General features: G+C 39.6%; 1 protein-coding gene across 1 annotated transcript in view; it reads right to left on the reverse strand.

Annotated features, from left to right (window-relative positions):
* PRKN (parkin RBR E3 ubiquitin protein ligase) overlaps positions 1–21,220 on the reverse strand; it is a gene marked incomplete at both ends in the record, with an annotated part of 1,062,452 nt that overhangs the window by 875,183 nt on the left and 166,049 nt on the right. The window contains one exon of the mRNA XM_080700162.1: positions 15,355–15,595. Within this exon, the coding sequence (XP_080556288.1) occupies positions 15,355–15,595 (241 nt within the window). The remainder of the gene's footprint in view (positions 1–15,354; positions 15,596–21,220) is intronic.

Raw genomic sequence — 21,220 nt, forward strand, 5'->3', positions numbered from 1 at the left:
AAAATTTAAAGTTTGACAAGTTATTGTCATTTTACTGATCCATTTTATTTTACTCTAATTTTCTCAAGTGTCCTTACAAATGCTGTTATCACTACGATTATTTAGTCAATCGTGTAGGGAAATATAACTGGAGTTGAATTTGTGTTAAAAGGTTTTCAGCACTTAGAATTGCTAGGAATATCAGCTTAAGTAAGCAGCAGCAAACTTTAAGAAAGTAACATATAAGTATAAAAGCAAATGGTATGTAAGAAGAGCATCACTTTATTCCAAAAGCTCCAGAATTGGGATAATGAATTGCCAGATAAATCAGCTGGATAAAAAGTGTAAGATCAAGTAAAAATGGAATCATTCTATGGAGATAAATGAATTAGAGAGGGACTTAGAATAAAGTGGTTAAAGTACATTAGGAGAAACTATGGTCTTTGCTTTCTCTCTCTACTTAAATTGTTGGGCATGGTTAGGTAAAAATGTCTGAATTCATGTGTTCTACTTCAACTATTTTCTCACTCTTATGAGACCTACACGCCCACACCTATTTTGTTTCTTTATTTTGAAACAGGGTTTCACTAGTTGCTGAGACTGCCCTCAAACCTGTGATCCTCCTGTCTCAGCCTCCCAAGTACTGGGATTACAAGCATGTGCCATCAGATCAGACCCGGCTTCCCTTGCATATATATGTATATATGTTTGTATATATATGTATATATGTGGATGTATGTGTGTATGTGTGTGTATGTATGTGTGTGTGTGTGTATATATATATATATATATATATATATATATATATATATATATATATATTGGTGGTACTGGGGTTCCTGGAAACAACTTCTACCTCCGGGCTACACTCCCAGACCTATTTTTATATTTTTATTTGGAAACAGGGTCTCTTAAGCCAGTGAGGCTGGCTTCAAACCTGCGTGATCCTCCTGTCTCCGCTGCCCAAGCACGGAGATTACAAGCGTGCGCCACCACGCCCGGCTGCCTTGCATATTTCTAAGTGGACTTTTGCAATTAAAATTAAGAGGTCACAAAAGCATTTTTAAAAACAATATAAGAAATTTTATAAGAAGAGAAAAAACATTTTCCATAGCCAATAAACTATCACCGAGTTTTAAATTGGGTTTGATCTTCCTGGTGTTTGGAACAAGAGCATACCAAGAGTCACACACAGAAGCAAATGCAGAAGGCGGCATCATTTCTTTACTGCATGTGTGATTCCTCATTTCTAGCACAGAATCCAGGAGGCCCAAGCCCCCTGGAGATGCAGTTACTCACAGTAATAAAGATGGTTAACTGCATAATACCAGGAGAAGGAGAAAATATAGCCCAGACACTAAGAAAGCTGCTTCGTGCATATTGATATGCTAATGGAATTCAAGTATACTTTTATTTTCTAAGGAACTCTTTTTCTCGTGTAAAACAACACCTGGTACTTATCACTTACTGCATTAGCTCTTTTGTCTCTGTGACTGAAATACCAACCAAGAACGAGTTAGAGGAGGAAAACTTAATCTTGGTACATGGTTTCAGAGGTTCTGTCCATAGTGGGCTTACTTCAAGGCAGAAACATTAAGGTGGCAGCAGCGTGTGGTGGGGAAAAGCTGCTCAACTGCGTGTGGCCAGAAGCCGAGGAGAGAGAGGAAGGGACTTGGGACAGAGGGTCCCCAAGCCATGCTCCCAATGCCTGCCTCCTTTAGCCACCTGCCTGCCCAGAGTTACCACCCAGCAAATCCATTCAAAGTACTAATCCGATAATGGCTCTATCCACTGATGGGGTCAGAGCCCCGATTCAGTTATTCAGTCTCTGACTATTGTTATTTTATCAACACATGAGCACTTCTGGATGATACCACTATCTACGCCATAACGTTATGGAGGTATTTTAAAATGAGCTTTCCTCTAGCAAAACTTTCTTAAATAATGATCATATAGTAATTCATGCAGGAATGTTTTCTGATATATATTCACAATGACTTGCTGAATTAAGAGAAGGTATCCCTATCTATAAATGCCATTACCTTCCGATTGTGAAAAAGCTTACATTTACATATAGAAAGACAAAAGTGACATACACAACCTCACCTCTTACATGCTTTGAGCTTCCGGGCAGGAAGCTTTCTTCCCACCCCCACACACCAGAGAATTACAACTGACTTCAATTTACATCAGAGGGTCTTAAAAACAATAGTGGAATTAGACATGTTCCTGAGAGGTCATTATGTCATGCGGTGATGACTATTCCCCCAAGTGCTGCCGGCTCCACTAGAAAAAGCACATTTCTCAGCGAATCTTGCAGACATGTAGGGTATGGAGAAAGCCGCTCTTCTCATCAGAGTTAAAAGCATTTGATATGAATGGGGTCCTCCACATGGCAATGCCTGCAATAAATTACCAGTGTGGGTTCTGTTTTCTGAGATGGGCTCAATTTATCATTTTATTGAAAAGGTTCCATTATGCTAATGTCTTACAAAATCACATTCGGCTGTTGCTGGAAGGTCATGAGGGGATATAAATTTTTATACTTAGAAGCAAAAAGTTGTATTGCAGCCACAGGTTCTAAGGGTTAATAAGCCACCAAAGTACATCCAAGGACTTATCAATGACAACTCTTTGATATGCTTTTCTAGCTAACTAAAGAAAAATAGAAGGGTATTGTCCAAAGTTTAAAAATAAAAAAAAAACTATGAAAATGTAGTTTCACACATAAGGGTGTTCATTTGAAAACATTATTTACTTATTGCAATTTTAATTTTTCAATAATTTATTTCTATTGAAGCATCAATAGAATGGGTTTATGTTAAATAGGACGCTAGTAGGTATAATATAGTGTATCTGAATTACCTACTAACCTCAAACACTAAAAATGTTTGCCAAAGATCTACAAAGTATGCAAAATTAATATGCCTATTTTTGTGTAACCTCATTTTGTCTATAAAGAGGGTACTCTGTGTTTGACTAGTCCCAAATTTCACATCTCAGTGAATTACAAGAAAGAAGAAGGATGATAAGCTAATTATTCAGTCAAATTAGATCCTATCCCCTAGGGAAATGCTTTCTTTTCAAGTTCCTAGGAATTACTGGATTCCTCCAATCAGCAAGGACTATAAGGACTATATAACACATGGATGTATTATATCATCAATCTATCAATAATGTATAGTTATGGGCAACAACTGTCAAATAGCTGAGTTAAAACGTATTACAACCAGATAGCTCCCGTAGGACCAATTATTGTAAATCAAAGCAATACTGAGGAAAAACAGTTGCTGTTTAGAAACACTTGTCTGCTACATACATGGCATCCAATATTCTCCCGTAGCCTAAAAAGAAAGGAAGTGGGCGACAGTAACTATTTCTCTGGATTCCACATTTACTCTGCTGTTCTCAGGTCTGAGCGCCCTTTAAATTCAGGAGGCTTTGATCCGATCACTGAGCACATGCTGATGGGACTCCCAGGGAGGCGAGGAGCAAGAAGCCAGCTGAGGTCCAGAGCTGGGCATACTCAATCTTACAGTGCATTAAAGTACAGAGATGGAGTTACATAACCTGCTCTTTCCTGACCTGGAACTAATGTGACAGGGAAAAAAAGAAGAAGAAAATGAAAGTTTTAGAAATGTCTTAAAATAGTCTGAAAGCCTGGTTCACAAAATTGTGTTGAAAAAATATGAAAGTATGGCACTATCCCTTGTCAAATTTGAATCATAACGCAAGTCATCACCTACCCCCAAACCCAGTCAAAGGTGGCTGTTCCATGGCTTTTGTACATTTCCTGCCTGCTGGCATTTCACCAATGCAAATGCTGAGAAATTAGACATTTCTTTCCTGGGAAAACTGTAACTCAAATATTTTACAGAAAACGATTTGTGAAAGAGATTGGATGGGGTGGTTATATTTGCATCCGAGTATGTAGGATTAATACTGAGTTGACAGCTCATGACAAATCTAAGCACGTGGAAATGTTGATCCATTCAATGAAAATGAAATTTTGAACTGAAAACCCTGTTACCAGCCTCAACACCCTTTAGCTATGACACCTTGGAAAAGAAACTTAGTGTTTACTCTCATTTTTTTGTGTAAAATAAGAAAGAATAATAACATAACAAATGAAAATTAAATTAAATACATAAGCATAAATGTTATATAAACTGTTAAATGTAAGGTAAATATATATTATTCTACTTAAAAATTAAAAAATTGTGCATCTGAAATGGACTTAGGATAATGGTGGGAGGAAAGAAAGTATTCTTTATAACAGTTTATACATTAGACAGAAGTATTTTCCCTTTGTTTTCTCAATAATCAGAAAAAACATCCTGACCCTTGGAAATCAAGGTAAATAGATTGCTGGTATTCTTTCAGCACAGTAAGAATCTTTGGCTTAGGCTATTTCACAGCTCTGTAGAGGAAAGGTTAGCTATTTTCTAGTAGAGATGCAAAATATTTTTGTCCAGGAAAGAAGATAACCCTAAATGTTATGGTTTCTTCTCTTGAAGAATATAAGAAAACATGTATCTAGCCCAGCAGGTTCATCTAATATCTCTATTAAATTGTATTTATCTATCTGTCTATCTATGGACTCTCCTCTCTGAGGTGCTTTGAATCGCTGCATGCAGATCCCTGTTTTCCCCAGGAATGAGTTAAAAAATAAACAGGCGATACCTGTTCATTTATATTTGCATGATAATCAAGACTTCACCTTACTGAAAATTCTACCTTAACAGTCTTTTAAATGTATATATAATTTGTACTGGAGATGGAACCCAGGAGCATTCTACCTTCAAGCTGCACTCCCAGCCCTATTTTTAGTATTTATTTATTTAGGTGGTACTGGGGTTCCTGGAAGCCCTTCTACCTCTGAACTCCCAGAACTATTTTATACTTTTTTTTATTTGGAAACAGGGTCTCTTAAACCAGTGCGGCTGGCTTCGAACCTGCGCGATCCTCCTGTCTCTGCCTCCCAAGCGCGGGGATTACAAGTGTGCGCCACCACCACGCCCGGCTTAGTCTTTATTTTGAAACAGGGTCTCCCTGACTTGCGAAGGGCCTAAGTAGCTGCGTCTGTCTGCGAACTGCAATCCTTCTGTTTTAGCCTCCCAAATGCTGGGATTACAAACGTGCACCACCAGGCCTGGCTTTTAGAAACTTTGTATAGGTGCATTGTAGCCATGCATCTCAATGGAGTACAAGATGGTGGGGGCGGACATCCTGCTGTCCATGTCTCAGTGCACGTTGCTAGTGAAGGCAAAGAAATTCACTGCCACAAAGTGTCTCTGATCAACTCTTAAATCAAAGATCATCTATTCTCAGTTCCTGAAGCGAACCCTAGCCATACAGAACTTTAAATCTGCCCGTTATGTTTCCTTCTTTTTCCCCTTTCTCTACTTATTTTGTATTTTTGGTATTATTTTTTGTATTTTTGTTATTATCTAGTGTTCACACAGACAATAATTTGTTCCCATTTGGCCACATGATTGGCTATTGCTTTTATGGTCTGTTTGATAATCTCCTTGAGTAAGAGACTTCAGAGATGTTTTAATTATTCTTTGTCTCTTTGTAACCTTGGATCAATTTAAAAAAATTACACCCACCAAGAAGAAAAGCAGATTTTTACCATCTGGACTAGCGAATTGTGGTGATTCTGTTTATACTTTTGACCTATGACTGAATTTGTTGAACTGAAGCTATAAATTCTCCGTATCTCTGAAAAGCCCCCACCACGAGTCATATGTTGGAGAACTAATCACCAGATTCTCAGAATATAACCACATTCAGAGATAAGGTCTCTTATCTCTGACATTAAAAAATGTCATTAAAAAACATTTTAAAAAAAGACATAAAAATTGAGGTTATTAGGATGGCCCATGTTTAATGTGATTAGTGTTGTCATGAGAAGGGAAATTGCCACACCAGGCTTATGGGCACATAGAGGAAAGAGCAGGTGAGGTTACGGTAAGAAGATGGCCCTCTGGACATCAAGTAGAGGAGCCTGGGAAGAAACTACATCTGCTGAAGTCCTGATCTTGGGTCTGCAGCCACAGAAGTATAGGATATCAATTTATGTTCATTAAAGCACCCAGTCTATAGTATTTTGTTAAGGTAGCTCTAGCAAACTAATACATTACCATTAGAGGTTATGAATATATTAAATTATGATGTCTCTAAGATATAAAGAGTCTGGTTCTGATTATTTTATAAAAATAAATAAGCATGATTACAAAGTAAATGTTTAAAATTCAGAGAAAATGAAAAAGTCAATGTTTAATTATTTTAACTTTTAAATGTTTAAGAAAAATTCTTCCTATAGAAATTTTAGGTTCAGTAATCCAACCACATAATTATGATAAATTCTATCAACAATTGAGCACATTAATGATTAATGTTTAAGAAAGAAAAAGTTATATTTTTTTTCTATGATTTGTCAGTGTTAAAAGACTGATAATGTGTTTAGTTCATATTTTATAAGGTTTAGATCTGGCCCGGCATGGTGGTGCACACTTGTAATCCCAGCATTCAGAAGGCTACTTAGTAAGGCCCTCCACAGCTTAGTGACACCCTGTTTCAAAATAAAGAATAAAGCCGGGCGTGGTGGGGCACTCTTGTAATCCCCGCGCTTGGGAGGCGGAGACAGGAGGATCGCGCAGGTTAGAATTGAGCCGTGCTGGCTTAAGAGACTCTGTTTCCAAATAAAAAGTATAAAATAGGTCTGGGAGTGTAGCCCGGAGGTAGAAGGTAGAAGGGCTCCCAGGAACCCCAGTACTACAGAAAGAAAGATAGGAAGAAAGAAAGAAAGAAAGAAAGAAAGAGAGAGAGAGAGAGAGAGAGAGAGAGAGAGAGAAAGAAAGAAAGAAAGAAGAAAGAAAGAAAGTAAGTAGAAAATAGGTCAAGGAGTATAGCTTGGAGGTCAAATGCCCCTGGGTTTCAACCCTAGATCCGCAAAAAAATTTAAGATAAATAAAAAATAAGGTTTAGATTTGTTTTCCCATGAAGAGAATGATTAATTGAACTTACACTTCTTATTTTTTGTAAAATAAGTATTCTAGTATTGTACTTACATAATATTTAAGTTTATAAAATTATACATTTGTATCTTTTGTATCTTGCTAAATTGAATTATAATTTGGGCAAAATTTTAAAATAACCATGTTTTTATTAGCTGGATATAATTCTTAGATCCTTATAAAACTTTAAAACTTGCATTAATGTTAAATCATACTATTTAATGATTAATCTTTAGAAAGCCAGACAATATTCTTAAGGTTGAATACAAAAGCATTAAAAATAACCTTGAGTTTATTTTGTATATTTTGGCATATGTGCTGTAGAATGGCTATATTTTGAGGTCCTGTTAATAAAGGTCTTATTTTTACTACTTAAAACATTGTGGCTGTGGAAAACTGTCTTATATGTATTTAAAAGCTTTGGCTGTCTTCCAAAATGTTTGTGTATGACAAACAGTTCCCCCTGGTCTACCTCCCACTTTCTCTATAAAATCAACCTTTTAAGTTTTAAAAAGCTATAATTAGTTTTGGGGGGGTTGCAACTACACTAGAAATTATAGTAACAGAAACATATAAAGTATTAATCCAGGCAGTAGGATGAGAATTTGTCTCTTTCAAAGAAGAAGAGCACGTTTTTTTCCCTACAGCAGAAGGTCAGTTCTAGAATATGGAAGGAGGCACTGGGAGTTCTGACTTACCCACAGCACGTGGCAGAGCTTGAGGAACACGAAGTTGAAGCATCTTTGTTTACAGTGTTTATAGTGCTTAGGTGAAAAGAAGTTATGAAGCGTGTTGACACAATAACGGCAAAATTCATCCAGTTTGATCAAAGTTTTATTGATTTGAATATAATTTAAATGGAAAAAAGGAATGTCGTAGACCCGTATTCACAAATATACTAATATAAAACCAGAACTAGGCTTTTTCTTTGTTGAATTGATAAATTTATCTTAGGATCCTTAAGAAAACATACAGAGTTTGAAAGAATATCTTAGCAGAACACGGTGGCACATGCCTAAAATCCCACTACTTAGAAGGCTGAGAAAGAAGTGCAGGTTTAAGGCCAGCCTCGTCAACGTTCTGAGACCCTCAGCACTCAGTGAGTCCCTGTCTGAAAATAAAAAATGACTAGTGACGTACCTCAGAGGTAGCATGGCCCTGGCTCCAATCCCATCTATAGAGAGAGGATAATATTGTGTTATTAATTATAATTATAATTATATATAATACTTCTCCATCTTGGTAATCTCTCATAGCAAATCAATTCTATATACCACCAGAAGAATTTTTGCTTTGTGTTGATGTTGATTTGGTCACATTTTATGATAAACAAAAATATTAAATAAAAATGGCAATGTAAAAATGGCAATGTTTCTTTAACTGTGAATGAACTTAAGTTCATCTTGTTGCTTTATCTAACTTTAAAAGTACTCTATCATCACTTTAATCACCAAATCTCCTTCAGCAACTCTAATTTTTCCTTCCTTAACTCACATCTAAAATAGAGAGAAAAATTAAGAATTGGGGGATACACTTTACACTTAAAACTGTCTGAAATTTCCCAGAGGACTCTGGACAGAGGTGATAGAAAACAGTCCGTTTGCTTTGTGAGGAACATATTTCTTAATTACCTTAAGACTGGTGGAATAGCTACAGAACAAGCTTCCAAATCAAAAGAGGAGCCAAGCCCTCGCTAGGCTCAGCCTGTCCAGATGAACCGTTATTCACATGAGTCTTTCCTTGACTGAACACCCCATGGGAAGGTCATAGATATTTATCAAAGGCCTTGATGCCCATGGTATATTTCATACAAAAGGGAATTTTATGTACCCCATTCTCATATTATTGATTACTGTATAAGGCAGCCTTTTAATATGATTACACCGGCCTTGGCTTCTATCTGGTGCTTGCCCAAAAGTTCTGCTGCAAACACAAGCCCGAGCTTGTGTCCAGCACAGGTCAATGTCCAGGCCTGGTAAGGTCTGTGCCATATGCGACGAACTACTGACACTTCAAAGAATGGACAAGATACCAGTAATAGGCTGCAGGGTAGACATCAGAGTCACAGCATTCAGAATACATCCGTGTGCAATGAGTCAGGATTTTCAGTACTTACTCGAGTCTAGAAATAAACGTCCTTCATGAAAGCAGCAAGACTAGCAACACTAAGTCAAGATCAAACAGAACCACCACCAACTACATTAGAAGAAATAAACCGACAAGGGAATTTAATTATGGCCACTTGCTTTGGTATCACTTGTTTTTATTTTTCCTGTGGTACTGCGGATGGAATCCAGGAGCATTCTACTTCTGAGCTATAACCCCAACCCTATTTTTTATTTATTATTTTGAAGCAGGGTCTCACTGAATTATAGAGGGCCTCACTAAGTAGTAGTTGAGGCTGTCTGCAAACCACAGTCCTCCTGTCTCACCCGCCTCAATGCTGGGATTACAAGTGTGTGCCGCTATGTCCAGCTCTTATTTTTCATTTTGAAACAGCGTCTTACTAAGTCGCAGAGGTCCTCACTAAGTAGCTGAGTCTGGCCTTGAATCTGCAGTCTTCTGTCCCGGCCTCCCAAGTATTGGGATTACAAGCATGCACCACCACACTCTGCTGAATCACTTTTAATACTCTACTTTTGTGAGGATATGAAGATCTTTTTCTTTCTTCTCCATAAGCACTTCCACTTAGTAGACTATGCTCTTATAAACTGAATGGAAGTATTAATGAATAATATCTGTTTTACTAGCTTCAAAATTCAGAAATACGTCCTTTTACTAGATCTTATTACTTTCTATAACAACCTAACTATACACATAAGCTAAATGAAAATTTATACTCATATTAACAAGATATAGTTAAAAAACTGATTTTATAGTAAAGGACATGCATGGAGACTTATATTTGGAAATAAATATCATCATCAGAAAAAACAACACCATATTATGGAACTATAATTGCCTTTATGTTTGTAGCCAAATGCCTCTAAAGTCTACCTAAAAAAAGCAGGTTTGATGCCTATCGGAATTCTTTTCATATAGATCTCAAAGACCTTCTGGAGAACTTCAGAAAAAAAGGAATTTACTTAAATTTATATACACTGTATTTAAAGTATGATAAAATTTCTTGAAATTGTTTTCTAAGCTTTGTGACAGAAGAAGAAATAATAAGGAATTTTAAAAATTAAATCTGAGAACTCATGAAAATTTTCAGGCAAATTACATTCTCTGGTTCAAACTACCTGTCTTGAGATTTGAAAAACAAACTCAACTATGCCTATCTGGTCAATTAGCAGTCTTACTGTAACTATGTAAATAATCAGCCAAACATAGTAGAAACAGTCTTTTGTGATTAAATACAAACAATTAACACAAAAAACTCTTTGAAATGATTTATGATCACAAAGAAGAAAATGTTCTTGCAAAAGAGTATTTGACTTTTTTTTTTGGGGGGGGGATACACTGATGGACTTATTTTCCTATTGACAGGATACTATACAGCCCTAACAACTCGGCCAGATTTACAGATTCTTGTCCATGGATGGATGCACTCCACCAAGGGCCAATCCTCCTTGTCTTTTAAAGCCTGATTCAAAGGGGCAGGCGTGTGGCTCGCTGCTGGAGCACATGCTTAGCACAACATGCTTAGCACACATGCTTAGCACACATGCTTAGCATACATGCTTAGCACACATGCTTAGCATACATGCTTAGCACACATGCTTAGCGCACATGCTTAGCACACATGCTTAGCGCACATGCTTAGCACACATGCTTAGCTTGCTCAAGGCCCTGAGATGTATCCCAGCACCCAAACCAGACGAACACTCAAAACCCACCTTGAACGTCCATCTGAGCCTCTCCTTTCTCTAAAGTCCCTTATTACTTTTATTGTCTCTTTATCTCCCTATCTTTATTTATAGATCAATACATACATTATTCATATTTATGAGATACAATGTAATGTCTTGATTCATGATATATATTAGGTAATGATCAACTCAGGGTAAAGAGCATAACCATGACCTTAAAATTTGAATACTTCTTTGTGGTTAACATTCAGAATCCTTTGCTATTTTGAGATATACAGTTTATTATAGTTAAATAGTCACCCTGTGGTGCCACAGAGCAGCATAGGTTACTCTTCCTGTAACTGTAACATCACACCCGTTCACTGAGCTCTCCCCGCTCTCCTCCCCTCGTCTTCCCAGTCTCCTGTGATCAACTATTCTATCCTCAACTTCTATGAGATCAACTCACTTCTTCCATCTTCACTAGCAGACTTGCATCTTGCAAAGTGTGAGCTACGTGAGGTTCCTCCCATTGCTCTGTGCATTTTGATCCAGTGGATAGGTTTCTCATGCGGCAGAATCCCTCAGGAGATGGCTGAGGAAGACAGAGGAGAGACCACGCCTTCGGCCCGCGCTGCCGGGTCTGGCTGACCCCTGAGCCTCCTCCATCACATGCTGACTTCACCATGACTACGCCTAAGCTTGCACACTGCACCCCAAGGCGCGTCGCCTCATGCTATCCATATGCAAGCGTTGGCCATTTCCCCTGCCAAATGTGAAAATCAGAGTTGAAGAGTTGTAAGGGTGATATTTTATGTGCTGAATGTAACTTTCTGACAGCATAACAAAATAGCCATCACCACTGATATGCCAGGCGGTGGATATGTGAAATGTACTTGACCTACTTGCATTTGATGAGTGAGCCTTCAAAAAGCAAACAAAATGTTACAGGTAATTACATGACAGTGCATATAAAGTACTATAAAGAGGACGAAGTAACGACGTCTGCTTTTGGAAGAGTGTTCAGATTTCTTGGAAAAGGATACAGAGCTATTTCCTCCTGCAATGCCCCCCCTTCCCAAATGTCAGGCTGGCAACAGCTTCAGTACCACCGTGCGACATCATGTTCCCTGTTTTCATTTGTAATATTGAAAAAGTTTATTATAGTAAAAATGTCTGCTGCTGGAATAAAAATTAAAATTTTGGCATGGCAGAATTGTAATGCATGTTAATAATCTGATGTTATCTCAACTTCAAGTTTCTCAAGCATGACTGCCAAGGTTTTGTCATTTCAAAGAAGGTTTACGCAAGAGGCTGTCCTTAAAGCTGTCCAAAGCACGAGAAATTCACACCCTCTGGCTTAAAGTCATTAGCATGTAAAACACACATTTTCAAGTACTTGAGATTTAAGTCTGAAGCTTATCACTTTATTTCATTAGTAAGCTTCCATGACTGATTTGTATTTGGCAGGTGTGAGCTAATTTACAATCCCAGAATAATTTTCGTTTTGTAGTACATTCCACCACTGGCAAAAAAAAAAATGTTGATAAGAACATATTCTCTAATAATTATTATGAATCTGGAATGTGAATTCAGTCTGCAAGTTATAAAACAATTCCAAAAATCTCAAGTTTGTTTTTATATTCATTTATTTTTAAATTTTCTATTTTATCTTCTCAAGTTATATTCAATAATTTAGATGGAATATAGCATGTAGTATTTCATCAAAATTAGTCTCTTTCCTTTAGTAAGAAAAATTCTTATTGTATAGTAAAATATCTTCAATATTAATCAAATGTTTTCTCAGTAAAATGAGACAATAAGACTAAAAGAAAATGAACAAAATTAACAAAAGTTTTATTTTTAAGCCAAAAATATTATGTAATATTGTATACCATGTGGTATAAAGTTTATTTTTTGAATTTGACTACTTGGCTGATATTGACAATTAACATGATTTTCCAAAATAGTCCATTTTAAGACCATGTCTCCTTTATAATCAAAATATACACAGAAAATGCAAATTTTCCTTCCTTCCTTTCTTCCTTCTTACTTCCTTCCTCCTTCCCTCCCTCCTTCCCTTCCTCCCTCCCTTCCATCTGTATTTCAGTGACACTTGCACATAAGCTCTGCAAATGATGGCCCTTGGCTCAGCCTTTCCTTGTCTGAACCAGAGTCTCACACATCCTCATCAGTTTCCGTGCGTGCTGAGGACAGTATGTCCGCCCTAGTGACTGCTGAAGAACTCAGCGAGGTGCTTCCTGGGAACCGGCTTGGTGCAGTGCCAGGTGCACAGCAGGCACTCATAGATCTGCCTATTCTTATTCCCTGTGGTTCCAGATGCTATGAGCTCTGCAGTAGTTCTATGATTTGAAAACATATGGTCCTGTTGCTTCCCCCCGGCCTCGTACAGTTCACTCACCGGCAGCCTGGGTGAGTTTCTCTAAGTTGGATCATGGCACTCCAACACTCAAGAGCCTCCGGTGGCTCCCTTCTCAGCTGGGAAAAATCCAGGACCCCTAAGACCCTCAGGACCTGTCTCCATTGAGATTTTATCTCTCTCTATGGCTCCATTCCTGCTGTCCAGGCACCCCTTGCTTTCTGAACAAGAAACAAGGTCCTGCAGCAGGCTCATGAGCTAGTCATGCTCCCTCTGCCTGGGATATCCAAAGGGACGCTCCCCAGTGATGATCCCCCAAATGTTACTGCAGCAAAGAGGCTCGTGGCCACCTCACATGGAGGCGCAGCTCCACCCTTGGGCACGCTCCATCCCCTCTGCCCTGCTGGGGCTTCTCCAGAGGACATGTGCCTACTAATTACCTGCTTGTGTTCAATATCTTCTCCCGCAACTAGAGTGGACTCTGCTAGGGAGACATTTTGTCTGTTTCCATTTCCTGCATATCCCAGTGACTGGGCTGAACATGGCACAGGCTGAAAACCCAGTCCCCGTGGGCTTAGCCAGTTATTTAGCTGTATGACAAATATTAGAGATGTTCCTCCTTTGTTCTAGGTTCAATAGTGTCATCTCATCTGATTGTCGGAGGTGCTGAATGGCGCCTCATTCAGGAAACACCAACAATATAATTCATGCATGGGTCCCTTAGAACCCAGGAGTAGCTTGCTCGATGTTCTTGCCCAGAAATTTGTAAAATAATTTATTGCATTCATTAACCATATACTGAGCAATACTATTTTTGCTATTTAGGGCAGGGCTGATCAATGTGTGGTCCCTGGGCCAGCCATCTTAGCATCACTTGGGAACCTGCTAGAAACTTCTGAGCCTCTGTCCCAGGCCCACTGGGGCTAAGCCCTGCAATCTGCTCTGTAGTGAGCCCGTGGGTGATGCTGATGAGCACCATGCTTGAGACCCAGTGCTGCAAGGAATACCTAGATGCCTGCTTCTGGTGCTCTGACTTTCTCTTGCAAGTCTTAAAACACAAGTCCTCATCCGCTAAGTACTGTCAACCTAAAGTAACAATGGAGAAGTGGCTCTCCATAGACATGCGTTTGCTCAGGAGTGGCAAGATTACGGCCTCGAGTACACGGATATGAAGAGTCACTGGCGCATCCAGAGATATCAGGGTATAGGGGAACTTTCAAAGGCAAAAGGAGAAGTCCCTGTAAGTTGTTCCAGAACATCTCTGGGTAAAGGTCCTGTTGCAGGAGAGAGTGTTAACTCATTAATGTAAACAGCCCCTGCCAAGTCAACAGAAAGAGTAGTGTGTAGAAGAGTAAAAATGTAAGAATTCTGAACAGAAGGTGAATATTCCCATAGGTACAGATCCTTACCACTTGTTTTGGTTTAACTCAGAGTTACCCCGTAGAGTTGAGCTGGGATAACGCACCTGCCTTTCAGCCATAACACCAGGATATCAGGAGAGCTGCTGCTGGCACAGGTGCTACTGGGGAGATGCCCTGGGAGAATGCCCTGCAGGATACACATTGCACCAGCTTGCAGTGCCATGACCAGCCCCCAGCAGGACACAGGAGGCTGGCAGGTGCCAGGCTGCCAGCCAGGTGTGAGTGAGAAACAGGGTGAGTGGAAGTGAGATGTAACTGAGCCTTGTGCAGGAAGAGGCTGAAGTCTGTTCACAGAGCAGAGTCCTCCAGGGCTCTGGACACAGTGCTCTTGTCATTCACCATGCTGGGCAAATTTATGAAAATTTATCTCATCTATTGATTGAGTTGAAATAATTTCACATTTCAATTTGAAATATAAGGGGAATATTTGATGTTTAGTGGACTTTTCTCAGGGCCCAGAGAGAGAATATTTTCTTAAGTAGAAATATTCTGGTACAAAGATAGTGAACTAAAAGTGTCAATAATTCCAAAACCATTAGCCATAAAATAAAACTCTGGAAAAACTGAAGGCAGTTTAATAATATTGTAAATAATTAATCTATATTTAAAAATGTTTAAATAAATATCAATAGCAAAATAATAGTCAGATACACTAAGAAATTGATTAAAATATGGTGGTGTATACATAAGAGATTATTCTGCTATAGTACTATTAATGTTGAGATAATAAATAGAATGATTAAACAGAGGCATGACAGTACCTGGGCCACGGGCTGCTGGTGAATCCTTCCTGCTGCCAGTGTCCAGAATAACGGCCAGCCCCACAGAGTCTGCCGGCAAGACGGAGCTGCTGAGGTCCACCCGTGTCAAGCTCCCAGGCTCCCTCGCAGAGCCCCCCAAGGCGATTCTGGGGTTGTCCACTCTTGGAGCACTTGTTTCCTGGCATTTGCTCCATGGTCTCTGCACAATGTGGACGATGCTCTGCTGTTCCAGGTCGCAGTTCTGTTTGGGAGCAAGGTAGACACATACATGAGCGTGATGAGCATAGTGCCAGATCAAGTTTGGCTGGGTTGGTCCTCAATTCCAGACTGTGCCAGACATTTTGAAGTCTGTTTGGACCACTTTCACATGTAGTAGTAGAAGTGAAAGGAAAATTGTGTGCGTAGTTGGTCAGCTCTGGTACACGCTGCACAGGCAGCAGCCAACTGTGGCCAATACCCAGACATGGAAACCTGGGACTGCCAAGTAGAACATGGCAACAGAAAAATCACAGTATCAACCGAAAAGACAAGAAATCTTGCCCCCAGAAAAGTGCCATATTGTACCCACTGGCACAGTGCTAACTTATATTTTTGGTTGCTGTTTTGTACAACTATACACTTATCAAAAATATACAGTTGTACATTTACAATGGGTAAATTTAATGGTATATGAACCATGTCTTTAAAAATATTAAAATATACAAAAATATACTTGTTGGCAATTTGTATTTCTTCTTTTGAGGAATACCTATTTATCTCAGTTGCCCATTTATTGTCTGGGTTTTCTGGTTGTTGTATAATTTTTATTGGTACATCATAATTGTACATGATAATTCATAGGAATACATTCATATATGTGCATACCATTATTTGATGTTTTTTCCCAAAACCTCCCTTTTTCTTCCCTTTTTCCTCTTACCACACGTGATAGTGAGATTTAAATAATATCCTTTAAAAATGGATTTATCTCGAGAGAACAGTAAAATAACGGGGGAGGAGAGACAGAGAGGAAAGCAGGCTCTAGGATGAGTGGTTCACATACTGTGATGTTCATAAGTGACCGTCTCATTGCCAATCTCATGCCATGTACAGGGAGGTCGAAGGGGTGGAAAGTAGACACGGATGGAGGTACCTCAGGTGACAGGTGCAGGATGAAGGCATCCCTCTGAATCTCACCATGTGGTATAATCAAAATGCACCAACAGAAGTATTTTAGAACACTGATTTACCTCAGAGGTGACGTGTCCTGGTAGCTATCTAATTTAAACATTGGCAGTCGTTTCTGTTTGATCAAAGCACAGGAGGTGATATGATCAATCACAGGGCACTCTCTAGGGATTGTCCACAGGTGTGTCTCTGGTAGAACCACATCCACCTCGGTTCTCACAGGTGAACTTCCCAGGGCAGCAAGAAAACAAGCAAAGGACACACTCTCGCCATCTGGGATGTTTGCCTTTTGTGCCAATCTCACAATTAAAATCAGTACACACTTACAAAAGCATTTTACATGCATACTTTGATATATATAAATAGGAGCCCCCTCAAATTTAGAAGAATAAAAGTCAGATATTTGCTAGGGTAATAACTGGGCTACCCTAAATGTGCTGTTCAGAATAAAACCAAGACAGTAACGGCGGTGTGCCTCTGCCTCCCACGGCCCTCCACCCACTTGCTAGACTCTAGCCCTGGATCACCATGACTCCCAAGGTCTTCTTGCCATTTCCTCTCCTCTTTAGAATGGCCAGAGGGTGACAGCGCCAAGCAGGATGCTCAGGGTCCCCGTCCAGCTCCCCTCAGGTCACTACCGAGCCTCCTAAGATGGAGAAGCCTGACTCTGCACACTGCTGCTTGCTGCCTGCCTCCCCCAGTCAGGTCGCCAGCACGCCCTTTGTTCTTAAAGCCTGTTCCTACCTCTTCTCCATCCTTGCTCTCTGCCCCCTTCCTCCCAGCTCCCAGGTCTCCAAAGGACAGCTCTCCTCAGCAGTGGCCGATGTTCACTGTCCTCTATCCTCAACTCCCCCTCTGCTCGACTTCCCTACTTCTGTCAAAGGATCCCCTTCCCACCTCCACCCAGCACCCAGGCTCCCCCAGTGCCTTCCCCTCCCACCAGAAACTGATTATTCTACTGTGTTTTCTAACAGGCTTCAGTTACTGCCTTGGGCACCCCTCCCTGCTCTGTCATTCATATACATACATATATATGAATATGAATATATCCAGTAAGGGCGCCAAGAGGAACAGTCAGGTATCAGAAATGGCCTTCACATCTTCATCTCCCTTATAGCACAAATGCCATCTCCCACCTTAAGCCTTTATATTGCAAAGGCTTAGCATTCACTCCCCTTCCCTTCAGCTTCTGTCCACTGCAATCTGTTCTATGCAAGTTAACTACATCTTTGTCGTGTGCTACATAAGCTTTCTGATGTGTGTCACTAGTGCCTGCTAAATAAAATCCAACCAAACCTATCTTCTTTAAGTGTGTCTGTACTTCCTTCTTTCCAGGTTTCTGTCTTAGGATTTTTATGTTCTTCACCTCTCCTTCATTATAGAGGTGGTAGATTAAATCATTTTTCACACATACTCCCTGCCATACATTCATAAACAGATATTGTGCTCACACCTGTGACTGGCATTGGCTAATGGGACATCAGGTGTGACTGAAACAGGCCTTGATATGTTTTTGCCCTGTTCCTAAGGTCCTACAAAAGAGCATCCTTGGAAGCTTCTGCCTCTTCAGCCAGGGCCCTAGAACTAGGGGCAGTGCAGGCCTACGCCCAGCCACAGACAGGGCCAGGTGCAGCCAGAGCCAGAGGGGAAGAAGAGCCTTCCAGGGAAGCCAGGCAGGACCTCTGCCTCAGCTGCTCTGACCCATGGGAGAGACAGGGTCTCTCAGTACTGTGAGCAAATAAATTTTTTCCCTTTAAGTTGTAGTCTTCACGTATTTTTTAGCCATAGCAGTGAGCATGCTTTCTGAAACAGAGTAATTGCCACATTTATAGCTTCTGCCTCTTGTACCTTCTCTGTATATTTTCCAAGTAGCACAATATGAGTGAAGCAGCTAAATATAATCCTGAGGTCTAACTGACTACAAGATAAGGGACTCATCCTCTTGAGTTTTCAAAACTCAAAATTGGTAACAGTGATATTATCCTGTACTGCGGGCTTTTTCTTTGTCAATGGTGCTGAGAGTCTGTGGTTGCTCCTTAGCGATGGAAGTGTACAGTGCTTTCTCATCTATTCTGACTGGAGCAGTAGACATGCCCTGACTGCAGCTGGACCTGGAGCTAAGGCAGCCCCGAAATCATGGGAGCCTCTCAGCGAGTCCCTCCAGTTAAACAGCCCAAGATCTCAGGGGCAGGCTCATGACAACAGGAGCCTTGCAACAAGGAGAAATAGAGTTTGAGACAGCACGCTGGCGTAGCCTGAGGATTTATCCACATTGTGTGCTTTTCAAGGAAACTCAAGGGTTCAGCCAGATAAAATCTGTGCTCCATGTTCAGAATTGGTGCACTTCATGAGATCCCCTGCAACACAAGTAATACCTTACCTCTCATCTGAATCCTAAGTCTTTGTCTGGCCTTCTCTTCTTATTGCAGTGGTTAGAGCATGAGTAGTATGCAGTGTGTGTGTGTGTGTGTGTGTGTGTGTGTGTGTGTGTGTGTGTGTGTGTGTTTTCCATGTCTTCCAATTTAACTAAGAAATTCTTGAGAGCAGAAACTATACCATACTTATGTGTGTATTTACCAAGATACCTCACACAGCACGTTTAACCTATTAGACAAAAAAAATACACTGAGGAACTGAAAGACTCACTAAAGATAAACAAGAATGAATGAATGAAAATGAATGAATGAATATAAAGTCATAAACTTGGTGCCAAAAATATTCCATAAAACAACAGATGTGAAAGAAAGAACAATATGGAACTAACAATATAGAAGAAGTCAAATAGAATCAAGTCCTACATACTTTATGACTTGGGAAATATTATTCATCCCTCCAAGGCTGCCATTTCTGTCACTGACAATAACATACCAACTCTGAAGTCTGCTCTAAAGATATAAGGAAATGAAAAGACTGAGAATCCTGATCCACAACAATAACTCAAAACATAGTTGGTGGTATCACTATTATCATTTTCAAGCTTTAAAAACTCAAGAGGGTGAGTCCCTTATCTTGTAGTCAGTTAGACCTCAGGATTCTATTTAGCTGCTTCACTCATATTGTGCTACTTGGAAAATATACAGAGAAGGTACAAGAGGCAGAAGCTATAAATGTGGCAATTACTCTGTTTCAGAAAGCATGCTCACTGCTATGACTCAAAATACATGAAGACTACAACTTAAAGGGAGAAAAATTTATTTGATCACAGTTCTGGAGATTTCAGGGATTCCGTCCATATTAGGCAGGGTGATGCCTGTGAAGCTCATGGCACGGAGGTGGGAAGTACAGAGAGAAGAGGACAAGGGCTCTGCTCTTACATCAAGGAGACCAGAAGCCCAGGGATTATAGAGTCCCCGAGGCCACATCCCCATGGACTCCTCCTCAACAATAAAGCCCTGCCTCCAACATGGCTGCCTGTGAGGTCTTAGGGACATTATAAATCCAAACCCCAACATTCTGAAAACATTCCAGCTCTCTTTGATATAAATATGAATACCAAAAACAAATCCCTACATGTTAAGATTTCTAGAGCTGTATGGAGGACCTGGACACATTTTTCAGGTCAGCTGAAATCTTACAAATATGAAAGAAATCCAAAAATGAGTACCCTCTTCTCTCGAATCCATATTTCCTAATGTTCAGGTTAGCTCTGCAAAGGGGAACAGGAAGACACCCAACAGATTTCAGTTGTTACAGCAACATTTAGAGAATATATTTCCTTATCTCCACCCATTGTCCTGGGGTCTTCAAATGCCTAATTCTTTGAATCTCTTGCAGAGAACATTGTTGATGAAGGAAGAGGTCCCTTTGCCAAGCAATGCACTCACACATCATGCCAATGTAACTAAGTACCATGGTAACAGCACAGCCCATAGACAATTCATTGCATAAAGTTCAGTTTAGTAGCAACTCATTATGAAGCCCCAAGTAATAACTAATTCTCACCATATACTAAACATTCCTCAGGTTTCAGAGGAAGAGATTATTGGTGTGAGGAAAGAAGAGTATTCCAATATGGCTGTAAGCTCCCTCAGGCTAAAATAAGGTCTTATTTACTTGCTATAACATTCATTGACAAAGAAAAATCATGCAGTACAGGTTTTTTCTTTTTATAAAAAGTCATTAATCCAACAAGTAAGGCAGTGATGTAACTTGTTTCTTGTAGGTATTCATCCAGCTGTGAAACAAAGCTGTTGACCCACTGGGGACTGATGAATGAATCAGTGTCTTGAGCTTGCTCTCATAAGACTTTGATGTGAAGACATCCCAGAATTAATAAAATATCCATGGGAGGTTTTTTTATTTTAGTTTGTTTGGTTTCCTAAACAATGACCAACTTTTATCCAACAATACTCATTATTGGCCATTATCCAACAATACTCAAAAATGAATGCCTTTTCTTTTCTCCAGGAAGAAGTCTCTGATGGCATAGAGTTAGGACACAAACATTTCAGAAAGAGTCTGGTAATCCAAGTAGAACCTTGGAAATAAGCAAAATTTTACAAAGTTGACAATGCTTTTCAAACTTATTTTCAAGTTTTAAACAGTGGAACAATAAACTATTACTCTAACCAGAAAAAATCACTAAGGATTAAAAAGCTATCCATATGTTTTTTTCTAAACACTTAATAGAGAATTGCATAGAGCATCTCTATACTAAGAAGATTCTCTAAATGATAAGATTCTAAAATAATAGTGTTGT

This window comes from Muscardinus avellanarius (genome assembly GCF_963383645.1).
Source record: "Muscardinus avellanarius genome assembly, chromosome: 8".
Classification (NCBI taxonomy): Eukaryota; Metazoa; Chordata; class Mammalia; order Rodentia; family Gliridae; genus Muscardinus; species Muscardinus avellanarius.